This window comes from Lepidochelys olivacea (genome assembly GCF_965140295.1).
Source record: "Lepidochelys olivacea isolate rLepOli2 genome assembly, chromosome: 10".
NCBI lineage: Eukaryota > Metazoa > Chordata > Testudines > Cheloniidae > Lepidochelys > Lepidochelys olivacea.
In genome coordinates this window covers 81,343,883-81,358,594 of record NC_140420.1, presented here as the reverse complement: position 1 = coordinate 81,358,594, position 14,712 = coordinate 81,343,883, and the positions used below count along the sequence as shown (strand labels likewise).

General features: G+C 47.3%; 1 protein-coding gene across 1 annotated transcript; it reads left to right on the top strand.

Moving 5' to 3' along the window:
- The first annotated feature begins 1,409 nt into the window (after positions 1 to 1,409).
- Positions 1,410 to 14,328, top strand: CALML4 (calmodulin like 4). Its single transcript, XM_084641778.1, has 5 exons — positions 1,410 to 1,549; positions 1,650 to 1,680; positions 6,883 to 7,023; positions 8,428 to 8,616; positions 13,938 to 14,328. The coding sequence occupies exons 1-5, from the start codon at positions 1,547 to 1,549 to the stop codon at positions 14,033 to 14,035; spliced, it is 462 nt and encodes a 153-aa protein (XP_084497904.1). The 5' UTR covers positions 1,410 to 1,546; the 3' UTR covers positions 14,036 to 14,328.
- Positions 14,329 to 14,712: the final 384 nt, after the last annotated feature.

Genomic DNA, 14,712 nt, shown 5'->3' with positions numbered 1-14,712 from the left:
TTTGAAAACCTGAGCTGGATGGATAAAGACCAGCCACATTCGAGGTCTTAAATTCCTTATCACTTCAGTGTAAAGGGGGGGGGGGCGAAGGGCGTAGCGGAGAGGCAGTTGAAAATGTTGCTTACATTTTTTCCACAAAAAACTGATTTTTGAACAATATGAAACGGCATCTCAGACAATTTCTGTATCCTTCAAACTCCCATTTTTCCACAGATCAATTCAAAACCAATCATTTTAAATATTGGATTTTTGCCCTTCTCCGGGCTTGGAAGAGGACAAAACATGGGAAAACTTGCATTTTGATTCCATCCAGTTTGAACAGAAATACATGTTTGGTTTCAAGTTTTCATCAAAAAGTTGGGAAAAAACAAAAAATTGAACATTTTTGTTCAAAGTAATTCCTGTTTTTCAGCCAACCCTGAGACTGTAGCTTTGTGTGTTTCTTTACAATGTATAGTAAAGGCCTGGACATAGATCCACCCCTTCCCTCCACTTTCAATATTTTTTCTGACCCCTCCCCCCGATATTATATTTTTATATTTATATCTATCTATCTATCTTCTTAGGAATATATATCTATGGGTTTTCCTAAGCAGAGAGCTGGGAAGGGGACTTTCAATCCTGAAGAATGTTTGCTCCCAGTGGTTTCATTAAATAAATATTAAAACTCTCTGGTCTGTTTTGAACAGTCTCAAAATCACCTCCCCTTTCTCTGATGTCAAATCTACTAACTCTCTAGACTTCCACAGAGCATTTAGGAGCAGATAAGACCTGCCACCTTTGCAATGTTTAAAAAAAACCCAAAATGAAGCACATCTTTCAATTCTCCTTTATACACCCTAAAGGCAGACAAGACTAATTCTAGTCACCTTTTGAACAACTGGCCAGTCGGGATATAATCATCATCATCATTTACAGAGCAAAACCTGTTGCAATTTGCTCATAGAGCGCTCAATTCAAAAACTAACTTCCTCTCTTGCCCAGCAGCAAAACCCTATCAAGAGTGAATTATATATAAATAAATACCCCCTTCTGTCCCTTCTAAACAACCTCATTAGATATTAGTGATTCTGTGGGCTTGTCTCTAAGTGTTGGTATTTAAGCACAGCATGAGGTGCATTGCACTCTATTGGGGATTACCAAGCCTTTTATACTCAACCTGGAGTTGTTTCATTATTGAGTCTGACCTAAGGCTGAAGGCGACCGCAAATTAGACAGAGGAAGAGTCTGCCCCGGGTTTCCTGCTCCTTTATAAACGCTCCTTCAAGAATTCTGAAATTCTAAGCTTGTGGCAGGAGCAATCTTTTGATTAGAACAGAGTGTGTGTGCCTATCTGATTAACAGCTGTTGCTGGTAGTTGGAATCCAACCCCCAGCATGGATCAGGTCTTGTATCCATGGCAGCAGGGTATTTATTACAGTTCCTACCACTCTCCACCCAGGATTGGCGGACTTTAGCCCTTAATCATATTGAAAAGTAGGAGAACACAGGGACTGACTCTCTGACCAGCTGAAATAAAACAAAGGGGGGGGAGATTCCTTAACAAATGGTGAGTGACAAACGTTTTTGATCTATTTGAAACCTACCTTATTGTGCTACATTCAGAAATTGAACATTTTTTCCTCCCCTCCTTCCTTTTTCCGCTACAGGCAAAATTTCTGTCCCAGGATCAAATTAATGGTACGTACCGTTGCTTTTTAATGAGCAGGATCAGTTTAACAAGTTTACCGCTAACAGCGTTTCTCATTAAAGGGTCTCATTCTGGGGAATTTACTTCGTTGTTTAACATTCTCATAATTCTTGAGGTGAACTGTCTCTGCTAGCTAATGTTTTTTAAAAGGGAACATTAGATGCAGTCAGCCGGAGACGTCCTCTCTGCAGTTGGCTGCTGGGGGTGGGGTGGGGTGCGGTTTGGGCTAGCAAAGGAAAGGGAGCAAGAAACTGGAATATCTTACAAACCATTTGTATGTATCGTTCTTAAAAACTAAGAATGCTGGATTTCAGGGGGAAAGAGGTTTAACTCCCCGCCCCCAACCCTTTAACATTACATCTCTGGACAAATAAGGGAGAGAGAATATTTGAAGCAATAATTGGAGATACTGACGCAGTACTGTAAAGCTTTGGACCTTAAGCAAACCCCTAGAAAGGCAGGGGAAGGCTGGTTTGTTGAGCAAAGCACGGGACCGAGTCAGGAGAGCCAAGTTCTAATTCCCACTTCTTCCTGCGTGACCCTTGGCAAGTCACTTACCAACTCTCTGTGTTTCCCTCTCTCAAAATGGCCACAGCAGCGATCTGCCTTATTAACCACTTGGAAAGAGCAGCGGGATCCTTGAATGGGAGGCAAAATAGAAACCTTGGTTTGATGATATGAACCCGGGGTGGGGGAGCAGGCCCAGGGATTGGAGGGTGCTGATTTGGAGAGGTAGTAGGCAGACAGCTAAGACAGGGGATACCTGGGGGGGGGGGGGCAAATGGCATGCGGCAAGCAGCTGCCACTGGCCCTGCACAATACCAGCCGGCGAGGGGGATCGGAAAGGGTGGGAGAAAGTCAGGGTAGGGAGGAGCTGCAGAGCCAGCTCTGAGACGTGCTGGAAATCTTTCATCCCTGAGCCAGTCCACCCAAGCCACTTAGTTCTTCACCCTGACCCACCAGGAAAGCACTGGGGGCGGGGCACACAAAACTTTGGCCTTTGAGCAGCATCAGTTGATCCCAAGCTGTTTACCGGAAACATCTTTTGAAAGGAGAATCACATACAACTAGGACAGGCTTCCTTACACCCCGGGTACAGGCTCCTGCCCTTTGGAGCCCATCTCTTAGCTGGAGCTGGTCTCAGGGAAGGTACCTCCGCGGTATCGTCCACTCAGCCAGACACAAAACTCTGCACTTTTACTCCAGGAAAGAGCTCGTCACAATCCAATCCCCATCACGAGCACTTACGGGATAGAAAGAGGTTGGGCTCTACATAGCCCCTGGCACCCTCAAGGTAGCTCAAGGCACTGTACAAATTACTAAGTCTAACGCTGGCGTGTGTCAGGGCCGAGTAGCCAACAGGGCAGCCTACAAGCTCCCATTGCCCAGGACAGCGGGATCTGCTGCTAAGGTTATTTTTAGAAAACTATCTGGAGTTCAGAATGCAATTCACAAAACACAGCAGAACTAATGTGCACACGACAGCAGGCCGGTCAGTGGCGTCTCCTCTAGGGCCGGCAGCGGTCACCCATTCTGTCTGCAGACTGGCCAAGGTCAGTAGAGCGCAGTCTCAGGGCAAGGCCTCCAAATGCTTGTGAGTGCAGTAAAAAGAACTAAAGAGGACGCTTTTCCACCAGTCCCCCATTGTGTGACGCACCTTACGTTTCTCAAAACAATGACCCAGCACCAAGCACATTGCTGGCATTGTCTCTCGGGGTGAAATCCTAGCCCCACGAAGTCAAGGGAAGGTTAGCCATTCACTCTTAAGAGGGCCAGGATTTCACCTCTAGAGACCAAGCAGGGTCTGGGCTCGCCTTTGGCCTGGGATTGCGTGGGCTACCCACCTCCTTGGGATGTGCTAGACCATTGCTGGGGGCCTGACTAGCATAGCCCCAGTGTAAAACCTACCTCAGCTCTTCCTTCTCCTGGGAATAAATGGCATCCACGCCAATGTTCAAATTCAGAAGGTACACTGGAAAGAGCAGCACGGCCCATCGGCCACCCCAAAGCACACACACAGCGAGCAAGTTTCATAGTCCCCACAAGGCACAAGAGTCTTCATCTCATCCAAAGGACGGGCGTTGAACATGGTGCATATCCTCCCCCTCCCCACAGGACACCCCGGCCACATGGGCACGAGCTCTGATCCTGGTGAGAGACTTGAACAAAGGATGCTCCAGCCCAGAAGCAAGAGCGCTACCAAACGAGCCCTACAGACACTAATTATTGCTGCTGGAAAATTCAGCAGGGGAGATTTTTGACAGGGAGTCGCACCCACGCACCCAGTCAGCCCATATTTAAAAGCCTGGTTGCACAAACTGAAAAAGCACTTGACCCTAAACGAACAATTCAATGGGTGCTGAGGTGGTCTATATGTAGTAGGCAAAGGCAATGGGTCAGTGGTTGGACGGAGGTCTGGGAGTTGAAAGCTGGCTTCTACCCCCAATCTCTGCAATGGACTTGCTTTTGTTCAGTCTTTGCATTCAGATCAAAATCTGTCCAGCTGCACTCTACAGCCCTAATTAACAGCAGAGAGTAACCAGCCCGCGAAAACCAACATACGGACTTATCTAATTGCACAACAGAAAGCACCGAGATCAGGCTGCTGGAAAGCAATAGGGAAGCTCGCTTATTGCTAAAGCAATGGCCTGCTCCATCTGCCCAACTAGTTAAAATCCAGACTCACTTTATTAGATAAAGGAGTTGACCTTTCGAAATTCAGGATCCATCTTCACCAACAAATTGACTGTTCTTTAGCCTAATCTATGGAGACAGGTCCTTATGGTCTCAGTCGTCTCAATGAAATCAGCTACTAGCCAGATCCTCACAGAGCTGGGGCAAGGTTTTAACCATCTTCTCACACCAGCCATCTATTTTCTATGACTCCATGGCTGTGAAGTTTTCACCTTTACTCCAGCCTCTGTCATGGAATCTAAATTCTTATTTCTAGCCCTTAAAGCTGTCAGGGGAACCTTTGAATGCAACCGACGCAGTGAAAGTCTGCCAGAGTCTCCATACACAACAAAGCTGAGGAGAACTGCTCCCATTCATCCCAGGGCAGCGTTAATCTTGAGTTCTGTTTCCATCATGAGGATATTGGGAAGAGGGTGGGGAAAAGGTTAGCAAGACTAGCGTATATATTTGTTTTGCCGTAGCCTTGGTCATGGGCCAGGATCTCATTGTGGTAAGTGCTCTACAAACAAAAAACATGGACCTTACCACAGAGATCACCCCTACCCCACAGAATTGTATTTTGGCTTGGTAGTAGGTCGCAGCGTCACGACTGATTTCTTTCAGTACAATTTAAAATGACATCACAGCACGGTGTGTCTAGTTCCCTATTTTCCCTTTGTTCATTTCCTTAGGCTTGTCATCCAGCCATGGGTCCTTTGGGAATCGGAGGGAAAAGGAGTCAGGGAAGTGAGCCGTTTGTCTCTGTAGGTTTCTCTTAGTTGTTCAGAGAATGTCGGTCAATTGTTTCAACACCACCGTCCTCTTCTCATTAGTATTCCACCCAGTAGATTTAGACAGTTAAGTGTTTAAAAAGCTATTTCCCAAGCAGAGATCCTTTGCCGCTCTGATGAATGTTTAGGAGCTCAAGAACTCCATAGCTCATTAGTCTGAATATATTAAAGGAGGCTTGAGTTGCTAGGGCTCATGGAATTCACTGTTCTGTACTACTCCGAACAGGGGTTTGTTCCCAGGACCATCTAGAGACTCCCTAATGTCTCACCACTGTTACAGGGTCATAGAATCATAGAACTGGAAGGGACCTTAAGAGGTCATCTAGTCCAGTCTGCTGCACTCATGGCAGGACTAAGTATTATCTAGACCATCCCTGACAAGTGTGTGTCTAACCTGCTCTTAAAAATCTCCAATGATGGAGATTCCACAACCTCCCTAGACAATTTACTCCAGTGCTTAACTACCCTGACGGTGAGGAAGTTTTTCCTAATGTCCAACCTAAACCTCCTTTGCTGCAATTTAAGCCCATTGCTCCTTGTCCTATCCTCAGAGGTTAAGAAGAACAATTCTTCTCCCTCCTCCTTGTAACAGTCTTTTGTGTACTTGAAAACTGTTATGTCCCCTCTCAGTCTTCTCTTTTCCAGACTAAACAAACCCAATTTTTTCAATCTTCCCTCGTAGGCCATGTTTTCTAGACCTTTAATCATTTTTGTTGCTCTTCTCTGGACTTTCTCCAGTTTGTTCACATCCTTCCTGAAATGTTGCGCCCAGAACTGGGCACAATACTCCAGTTGTGGCCTAATCAGCATGGAGTACAGTAGAAGAATTACGTCTCGTGTTTTGCTTACAACACTCCTGCTAATATATCCCAGAATGATATTTGCTTTTTTTTTTTGCAACAGTGTTGCACTGTTGACCCATACTTGGCTTATGGTCCACTCTGACCCCCAGATCCCTTTTCACAGTACTCCTTCTTAGGCAGTCATTTCCCATTTTGTATGCGTGCAACTGATTGTTCCTTCCTCAAACAAAGTACTTTGCATTTGTCCTGATTGAGTTTCATCCTATTTACTTCAGACCATTTCTCCAGATCATTTTGAATTTTAATCCTATCCTCCAAAGCACTTGCAACCCCTCCCAGCTTGGTATTGTCCACAAACTTTATAAGTGTACTCTCTATGGCATTATCTAAATCATTGGTGAAGATACTGAGCAGAACCGGACCCAGAACTGATCCCTGTGCGACCCCACTCGTTATGCCCTTCCAGCATGACTGAGAACCACTGATAACTTCTTGAGGTCCCTTCCAACCCTACATTTCTGTGATGGGAGCTAGCTGCACTATGAGCCACTAGAGAAGCTAGAAGGAAAAGGCCATCCACCACTTTGACCACAAGTTCAGGAGCTGAATTTAAGGACAAGCCTCAACAGCTCCTTTTCTCTACTCCCTTCTCCTCTTTGGAAAGGTCTAGTATGTATGTGTACACACACACACACACACACACACACACACACACAGAGTGTTCAGGTAGTCATCTGATGCTTTAGCTACAAGGGTTGATGAAATGCTGGAAGAGCTAAAACTCTGACCAAGTCAATTGGTCATTTTGCAGGTTTAAATAATCTAGCTGCTTTTTCCTCCTGACTAGTAGACTGCAGGGAAATTTCACTTTCAAACTAAGGCAATATTGGATGGCAACACACACTGTTTTTTGTTTTTAAACTAGAATTCAAGGAATGCTTTTCTCTATACGATAAGAAACAAAAAGGCAAGATAAATGCCAGTGACCTGATCACAGTGATGCGGTGCTTGGGAACCAGCCCAACTCCGGGAGAGGTAGAGAGACATCTTCAAGGACATAAAATTGGTAAGTAAAATAAATCTGGACTGCGAGGATTATTAAAACAAGGCAGGTGACATGTAGAGCTCTCAATCTGACAATAAACAAGTGAAAAGTAAGTCTAAAATGTTCAACAAGGAGGACCCCACCCAAACTAGCAGAAGAGGAAGAAGTTGGACATGATGGTATTTGCTAAGACTCACTTTTTCTGCTGTTGAGACGCTATAGTAATAAAAATGAGCAAGGCAGGAATCTAGGTAGATTGGGGTCTAAGATGAGACAGCCTAGGCAATACAGGGTAACCAGAACTTGGGCACAAGAGGGGTCAGAGGTGCTGGGTGATGGATAGGAAGGGCACATTTAGAAGACTTCACAGACAAGTCAAGCACAGGTATCAAAATGGTGCCCTAAGGACATCAAGAGGAGTGGGGAAAGGAGACATGCTTAAGAACCCTGTGCTGTCACAGTTGGGTGGAGCTGCAGCCCTCCCGAGATCAGAGAGTCCCCTCAAACCAGGCTAGGAAGGGAACAAAAAAAGGTCATTTTCAGCTCCAGATGTTTTATTCAATCGTCTCTAGAAAGCACAGACTGGGGGGGGTCAAAGAAGAGTCATGAACTGAGGTGGTCTGCACCAACCCATTGTGGGGCAGGGGCTTTCCGAGTGTCTGACAAGGCTACAGAATTGTTATAGCTAAAGACCGGGCTCCTCCAACCACCGGGGGGGGAGCACCTATACCCGGATGAGCTGAAATGTGGTTCAGGCCCTTGCCCTGGGACAAAGGTTACTCCCCAGCCGTGCCCCCATGACGGGGCACGTGGCAGTGTACTCTGGCCGAGGCAGCACCACCACCAGTCTTAATGAGTCTTTCAATTCATACTGGGCCCAAGGAGGGCACCCGCCCCGAACGCTGGGCGCCCTTAACCCTTGTTTTAAACGCCCCTCAGACCCGTGAAGAGCCAGACTCTCAATTAATCCTACACGGCCCTGATCCTTAGCACCACGTGCTGGGACCCAAAGGCGTTGCCATTAGCTAGCACGCTGAGACGCCTCTGAGCTCGGTGGAATGCAGGCAAGCCCTGGCTAACGGCCTGAAGGTGGACCTCCCACCTCACCGGCATGGCACAGGCCACGCACCGCGTGAGGGTCTCAGAAGGGAAGCAAGGCAATTCCTAGTTCGTAAGATGAGGATTGCCAAGGAGTAAGAGCGCGTCAGTCTGTGGAACAGCCCTGCAAGGCAGGGCCTCAGTGAGGGACTAACTGCCTGGATCCGGTGCAAACAAACAAGAGGAGACAACGAATCTAGCTCAGGGAAGTAGGCCGAGCTCTCAGAGGAAAGGGGAAGAGCGAAGGCTGGAGGAGGCTGGGCTGATGGGGCGCGTATATGCCACTAGCTAAACAAGAACGTTTGTTGCTTTGTGTCACGTTTCCAGACAGAAAGGCAGAACTGGATTTTTCCACTTTCCTGACCATCATGTACAGGCAAAGGCAGCAGGAAGACCCTGAGGAGGAAATCCTGGCAGCCCTGGCAATGACAGACAAGCAGAAGAAGGGTTTCATCACCGCTTCTGAGCTGAGAGCGAAACTCACCAGGCTCGGAGAAAAGCTCTCAGAGGACGAAGGTACAGCATCAAAGGGCAGCATAAGTTCAACACCTTTCTAACCCTCCTCCTCTCCCTCCACCCAACCCCCACTGGAGTCAGAGATGAGATCACAAACACCTGTGGGTGGGTAGCATGTGACCTGCGTCCGCCAGTGATCTTCAACCTCAAAGGGCTGGGGCACACGCTTCATGGTAGAGCCAAGTCACAGAGGGTCACAATCCAATCACGGCACAGCGTGCTGACGTTGCGTCATGAGGCTTGCATTATGACATTGCGTTATCACAACTCTAGGTCATCACACTAATGCCACACATTGTTGCAACATTAGGGTATCACTGGGTTGCTCTTTGCAGCTTCACACAGTATTCTTTTGCTTTTCTTTTTACTCTCTTCTGATCCAACTAGTCATCGGTACCTTTCCTACATGAGGCAGAAGAGGAGAGCCAACCCAAATTACAAGGGCCACATACCGCTCCATAGCCCCAAGCTAAGGTTTTGATCTAAATCATAAACAAGCCGCTGCCTTATTCTCCATAAATATTTTGTTCATCTCAGGTTAAAGCTGGCTGGAGGCTAGGAAGAAGTAGAGAGGCGTTACTCACCTGGCAGCAGATAGAAGCCACACTCTTGGGGGATCAAGCCTTAGGCCTACGCTTAAAATACAACCAAGGGAGCACAAAAGGGGGAAGGCGAACCCTGCCGTGAGGGGGGCTGATTACCCAGGCCCTCCATCGCCAGACGGGGAAGCAGTAAATCTGGCCAGACAAAGGAGGTACCTTGCCACAATCCTTAGTCAAAAATCTGCCCCCAGCAATTACAAGAGCTCTCAGGGGGCATCAAAAATTATCTGAAGAAGTTTTTATGGGACTGATTTTACCTCAGCCTTTTACAATCCTCTGAAAAGCTTTTTCTGCTTCAAATGTCATATGCATTGTCTGTGGACAGAAGCTTTTGGGGGGAGGGGGTCTAAATTTGAGAGAAATCAGACAAGCCATTTTTTGGAGATAGGCAGAGAAATGTGCCAAATGCCATCACACCAGGTAGCTCAAATGTTCATGGTACTTTATTACTCAAAAATGGATCCGCTGCACACTTCACATTTGGCTGCAGTTCTCTCAAAACTCTGGTGCATTTTGCCATATTCCAGGAAAGAGGCTCTCTAGCTTTGAAGTCACTCAATCCCTCTCTGTCGTGGTTCCTTGCTGTCCACTCTGCCTCGTCATCAGGGGCAGTTGTCTTCAGGCTCGAGCTGCACCGAGGGGAGTGGGGCAAGTCCTACGTGGTCTGTGGCTCTGGGGCCATCTAGCAGAGGCAAGTACGCCATAGTAGTCTGGGGCTCCTGTCCCTACCCTTGGGTGGCACGGTGCCCGACGTAGTCTCTAGCCCGCAGCCTCGCAGCTGGGGCTGATACCAATTAACGGGGCCGGGCTGATAACAGGCTGTAGCCTACGTCTCCAGGCCTCCGGCAGCCAAACACAGTCAATAGCCCAAGCCCTTTGGGGTGGGGCAGAGCAGGGAGCAGGCTTTAGCCTAAGCTTGGGGCTCAGGCAGCCAGCAAACGCACATCGTCTCAGGGTTCAGGTAGGGGTGAGCACCCACACAGTCTAGGGGGCTCCAACAAGGATTGAGCACCCAGCAGGCAGTCTAGGGTGCTGGCAGGGGTATTCACGAAGCACAGGCCTCCTGGCCTAAGATGGGGAGTCAGCCACCCCGGGGCTGGGGTGCCAGGGGGACACAGGCCCGCCCTACTCCACCGCGTTCCAGCCCAGGACCCTAACAGTGGCAGAGTGGTCTGGCACTGGGTCAGTGGGGATCCAGCCGCAACATGCCGACCCAGACGCGGTCATCCCTGTAGCTGGCCAGTTGTCGGCTGCCCCTAGGCTACTTCCTAACTCCCCGGGGTTTGGTATCTCTGGTCTCCACCGGTCCTCGGGCTACACAGCCGACAGTAGTCCCAGCAACTTCTCGTCTGGGTCCGTCCCGGATGCCTCAGCAAGGCAGGGGTGTCTGTCTCCTCTGCTGGCTCCAGCCCAACTGCGCTGCAGAGCCCTCCCTTTATACTTCCTGCCCCTCCCTTGTACGTCCGGTGACGGGGTGGGGTGGATTTGGCTCCACCCACCAAAGGGAGCGTAGTGCTCCCTCACTCTCCAGTCCGGAGGGAGGCCGCTTTACCTCACTACTGTCTCACATTAGGAACTTTAGAAAGACCCATCTAGAGTCTGGCAGATTTGGTAAGATTTGCTTAAAACCCAAGTCCACAGACTTTGTGTGCACATCCCCAGGCTCTTCACTGGCACAAGAACTGCCCTTCTTAATGCTAATGTGGAATTTAAATTTAATGGGTACACTCCCTCCATTTACCAGCATTAACTAAACCAGTTTTCAGGGAGATGTCTCAGCAAGGCAGTGCCTCTTTACATAGCCCAGTTAGAGTATTCTGGAATAGCAGCTTATACACATTTTTTCATCTAAAACAGGTTAGTTAAAACTCAAGTTATTGTTAAAGCTGAACAAAAAAAGTGAAAAATTCTGGAGGCATTAGCCAGAATTAAAAACATCCTAGGTTGTTCTGTACATCCTACGCACTTCACATTCATTTGAGAGCAGACACAGAGTTTGCCAGCCAAATTACAATGCACTATAGATTTTAATGAAGCAGGCAGTGGAATAAGGAATCCACTCAAGACCTTGGCTTGACACAATGAACTCTAACTTGTTAAGCTGCAATAAATATTTCATGCTGCAACGGACTCAATTTCAAAAGCCTCCGCTATGTTCAGTAACTACTGGCATGTGGCTTCATTTGTGGTGTTGCTTAAAGGGGGCTTTTAAAAGCCTTCATCTCTCCAGCAAAATATCATTTTCCATTTTCCAGACAGGAACGAACAAAAGTTACCGTGGTTCAGTATTCAAAATGCTGCTCTGCTTTGGCTGGGGTGGGGTTTGAAGTTTATCCGTTTTTCAAGGTGCATGGTTACCATGTGGATAGTTTCCTGTTTGAAAGCAGAAGTATTAGATCTCTTGATCACACAAAGAACAGTTACTTACCTTACAGTAACTATGGTTCTGCAAGATGTGTTGTCCAGGTGGATTCCACTCTTGTAGTCCTGGGAGGTAAGAGGGAACAGAGGCACAATTGGACCCACTCTGCTCTTGGGTTTGGGGGGGGGGCAGGTGTGGCCCCAACACACACAGCTGACCAAAAGGATCTGCTCCTAGGCCTACGGGGCACACGGACAACGACATTATGTCTGCACAGCAACTAGACACCCGCGGCTGACCCATGCCCCCTGACTCGGGCTCGTAGGGCTGTTTCCCTGCCAGAGCCCAGGCTTTGGGACCCTGTGGGGTGGGGGGTCCCAGAGCTCAGGCTCCGGTCCGAGTCTGGATGTCTACACTGCAATAAAACAGCCCCAAAGCCGGAGGGTTTTTCTTTGCTGTGTAGACGTCCCCCAAGAGCGGAATCCAGGTGGGCAATCCCTCCATCACACGGCACGGCTCCTTGCCTGCCTTCTTCCCCCAGAAATTACATGGACTCACCGTTTCCACAACGGTCCCTGTGCAGCAGTCTATTTACAGCATCAGCAGTGCTTTCTGGCCCTCTCCTCAGGACCTGAGGGGAACAGAGGTCTCCCTGCCTTGAGGCCTCTATGTAACTGGGCCCACCTCCCTCTCCTTGGTGCTTCCTTCCTGCCTCTTTATCAGCCTTGGGCTAATTGGCTCCCAGCCAGCCAGCCTTATTGTCTAAATTACCCCCCTCAACTTTCCCAAGGGGAATTAATGAACATCAGAGTGATCAGAGTGCGGGTTCACCTGTTCACCCCCTGCACGAACTGAAATTGTATGGCCTGTGGTATCCAGGGGAGACTAGACGATTTAATGGTCCTTTCTGACCTTAAAAAAAAAAAAAAAAAAAATCTATGGAACTGTCGCCCAAAACAATATCTGCCACAAAATCTCTAGACAGACAAGGTGGGGAGGGTAATATCTGTTATTGGACCAACTGTCTGTGGTGAGAGAAGCTTCTGAGCCGCACAGAGCTACAACTAGACTGCATACAAAGTCACTAGATTTTTTAAATATTAATTTTAACACCTACAGAAGAAATAGGCAAGCGACTAGATTCCTCTTCCCTCCTGCCATTTGAGAAGAGAAAGATGTCGAAGTCTCCCGTAGTGATTTGGTACAATATGCCGTGTTGGTCCCAGGATATTAGAGATGCAAAGTGTATTAGGGAATATCTTTTATTGGACCAGCTTCTGGTGGTGAGAGAGACGCGCTTCCAAGCTTACACAGAGCTCTTCTTTAGGTCACAAGGAGAGCTGTCTCTAAGCTAAAAAGCTCGTCCCTCTCACCAACGGCAGTTAGTCCAACAAAAGATATTCCCTCCCGCACCTTGTCTGTCTTGGTACAATATGACGTTGCAGTTGCATTTTCACACTGTCTCCTCTGTGAACATGTTTGACTGGCACTTTATTATTTGAACAGGACACTTGAAAATAGATAATCTATAACAGATATATCTACTGCCCATTTGAATTGCTTAATTTGGTGGGGAGGAGGGGGCAGCGTCCAATACTGAAGGTCAGAACATTTGATGTGTTGCCAAGACTTTTGCACAGCCATGGTGAAAAGCATCAGCATTGCCTCACTGTCCCCCAAAGCCATTGGCTCAGCAATTTATCCCTAGCACACCGTTCATTATTGCATTGCTAGAGCTATATTATAACCAGAACTCTAAAGCCATCACGAAATTTCTCTTGGGTTCAAACACCGAGGGCCTGTCCATAGGACAAAATGGCACTGGCATTTCTAAGGTGTGAATTGAAGCCAATTTTGTTGGCTGCAATTGCAGTGCAATCCTCAGCATGGACACTTATTTTGGTTTGTGTGGTTTAGTTTAAGTCAATAGGGAATACGTTTAAATTAAACCCAAATAAGCCACTCACGCTGAAATAAGAGTGTGTCCGCACAGGGATTGCCCCCATTTAAAAATTGGTTAAAGTTAAACCTGTGAAAGTTTCCGATGTAGGTAAGGCCTGCGGGTCAGATCCTCACGTGGGGAAGTCAGCTGAACTCCATGGGCTTTAAGAGAACTACAGTTTATTGTCAGCTGAGGAATGACCCTCTGTGCTTGTGTTTCCCAGTAAGCGTCCACCTCTCCATGCCAAACTCTGAACTCAGTGTAGATCAGCCACTAATATTTCAAGTAACTAAATCAAATTTTGATTTAACAAAAGCCAGATTTTTAACAGTCATTTAAATAAAGGCAATTGAAGGAGGATGACACAGTACCTAAAATAAGTTGAACAGAGATGGTTACATTTTGTTATTTACAGTGGATGACCTTCTAAGAGAAGCTAACATTGCACCAAATGGGATCGTGAAATATGAAGAATTCATCCACACCATCACCCTTCCTCTTGCAGACTACTGAGTTTCAGAATGATGAGACTGCATCGGTAGGGAAATAGGCAAGCTTTTCCAGCTTACATTTTCCTGGATCACTTTTGGGCTCACTGGAATCAGCACTGCTTGCCTTTAAGGAGCAATGTTTTGCCTTATTAGATGGAAGTATTTATGTTTGAACAGGTTTTTCCCATTGCAAGGCCCGGCCACACCTTCCTTGTCAGTTGGAATGGAGTGTTCATGTCAAACACTGGATGTATTATTTTAAATGAATTGAATGCCATGTTATATTGCATAAAGCTTATCATGCTTACAAACCCACTCATTAGTAATTAGCATTTTAAAAACACGTTATACTTTAATGGGGACAGTTTTTCAGAGTAAAATCAGCTACCTACCTTAATGTCACAGGGAGATGGTTGTTCTTGAGAGTAAAAGGAAGAAAGAACAGCTATTTGGCCTGACTCTGTGAGCCTGTGGTAGCCAACTATTCCCTGTGTATAAGATATCCTAGGGTGCTTGACTATGCTACCCATAAACCTTGGCAAGTTTGGAACGACCATGCATATCGCTCGCACCACTGCCTGGATACACACAACCCACTGATCAATTGTCTTGCCGTTATGGAGAAGCCGAGCCAACACGTCAGTGGGAAGGGGAGCTCAGGACCGTGTTGGCTATCTAGATGAGGACAGTGGTCAGGCA

What these genes read in the sequence shown, in the direction of transcription:
- CALML4 (XM_084641778.1), top strand. An exon ending in GTCCCAGGATCAAATTAATG is followed by an intron (nt 1,681 to 6,882) that starts GTACGTACCGTT and finishes TTTTTAAACTAG; the next exon opens with AATTCAAGGAATGCTTTTCT. An exon ending in AAAGCTCTCAGAGGACGAAG is followed by an intron (nt 8,617 to 13,937) that starts GTACAGCATCAA and finishes TGTTATTTACAG; the next exon opens with TGGATGACCTTCTAAGAGAA.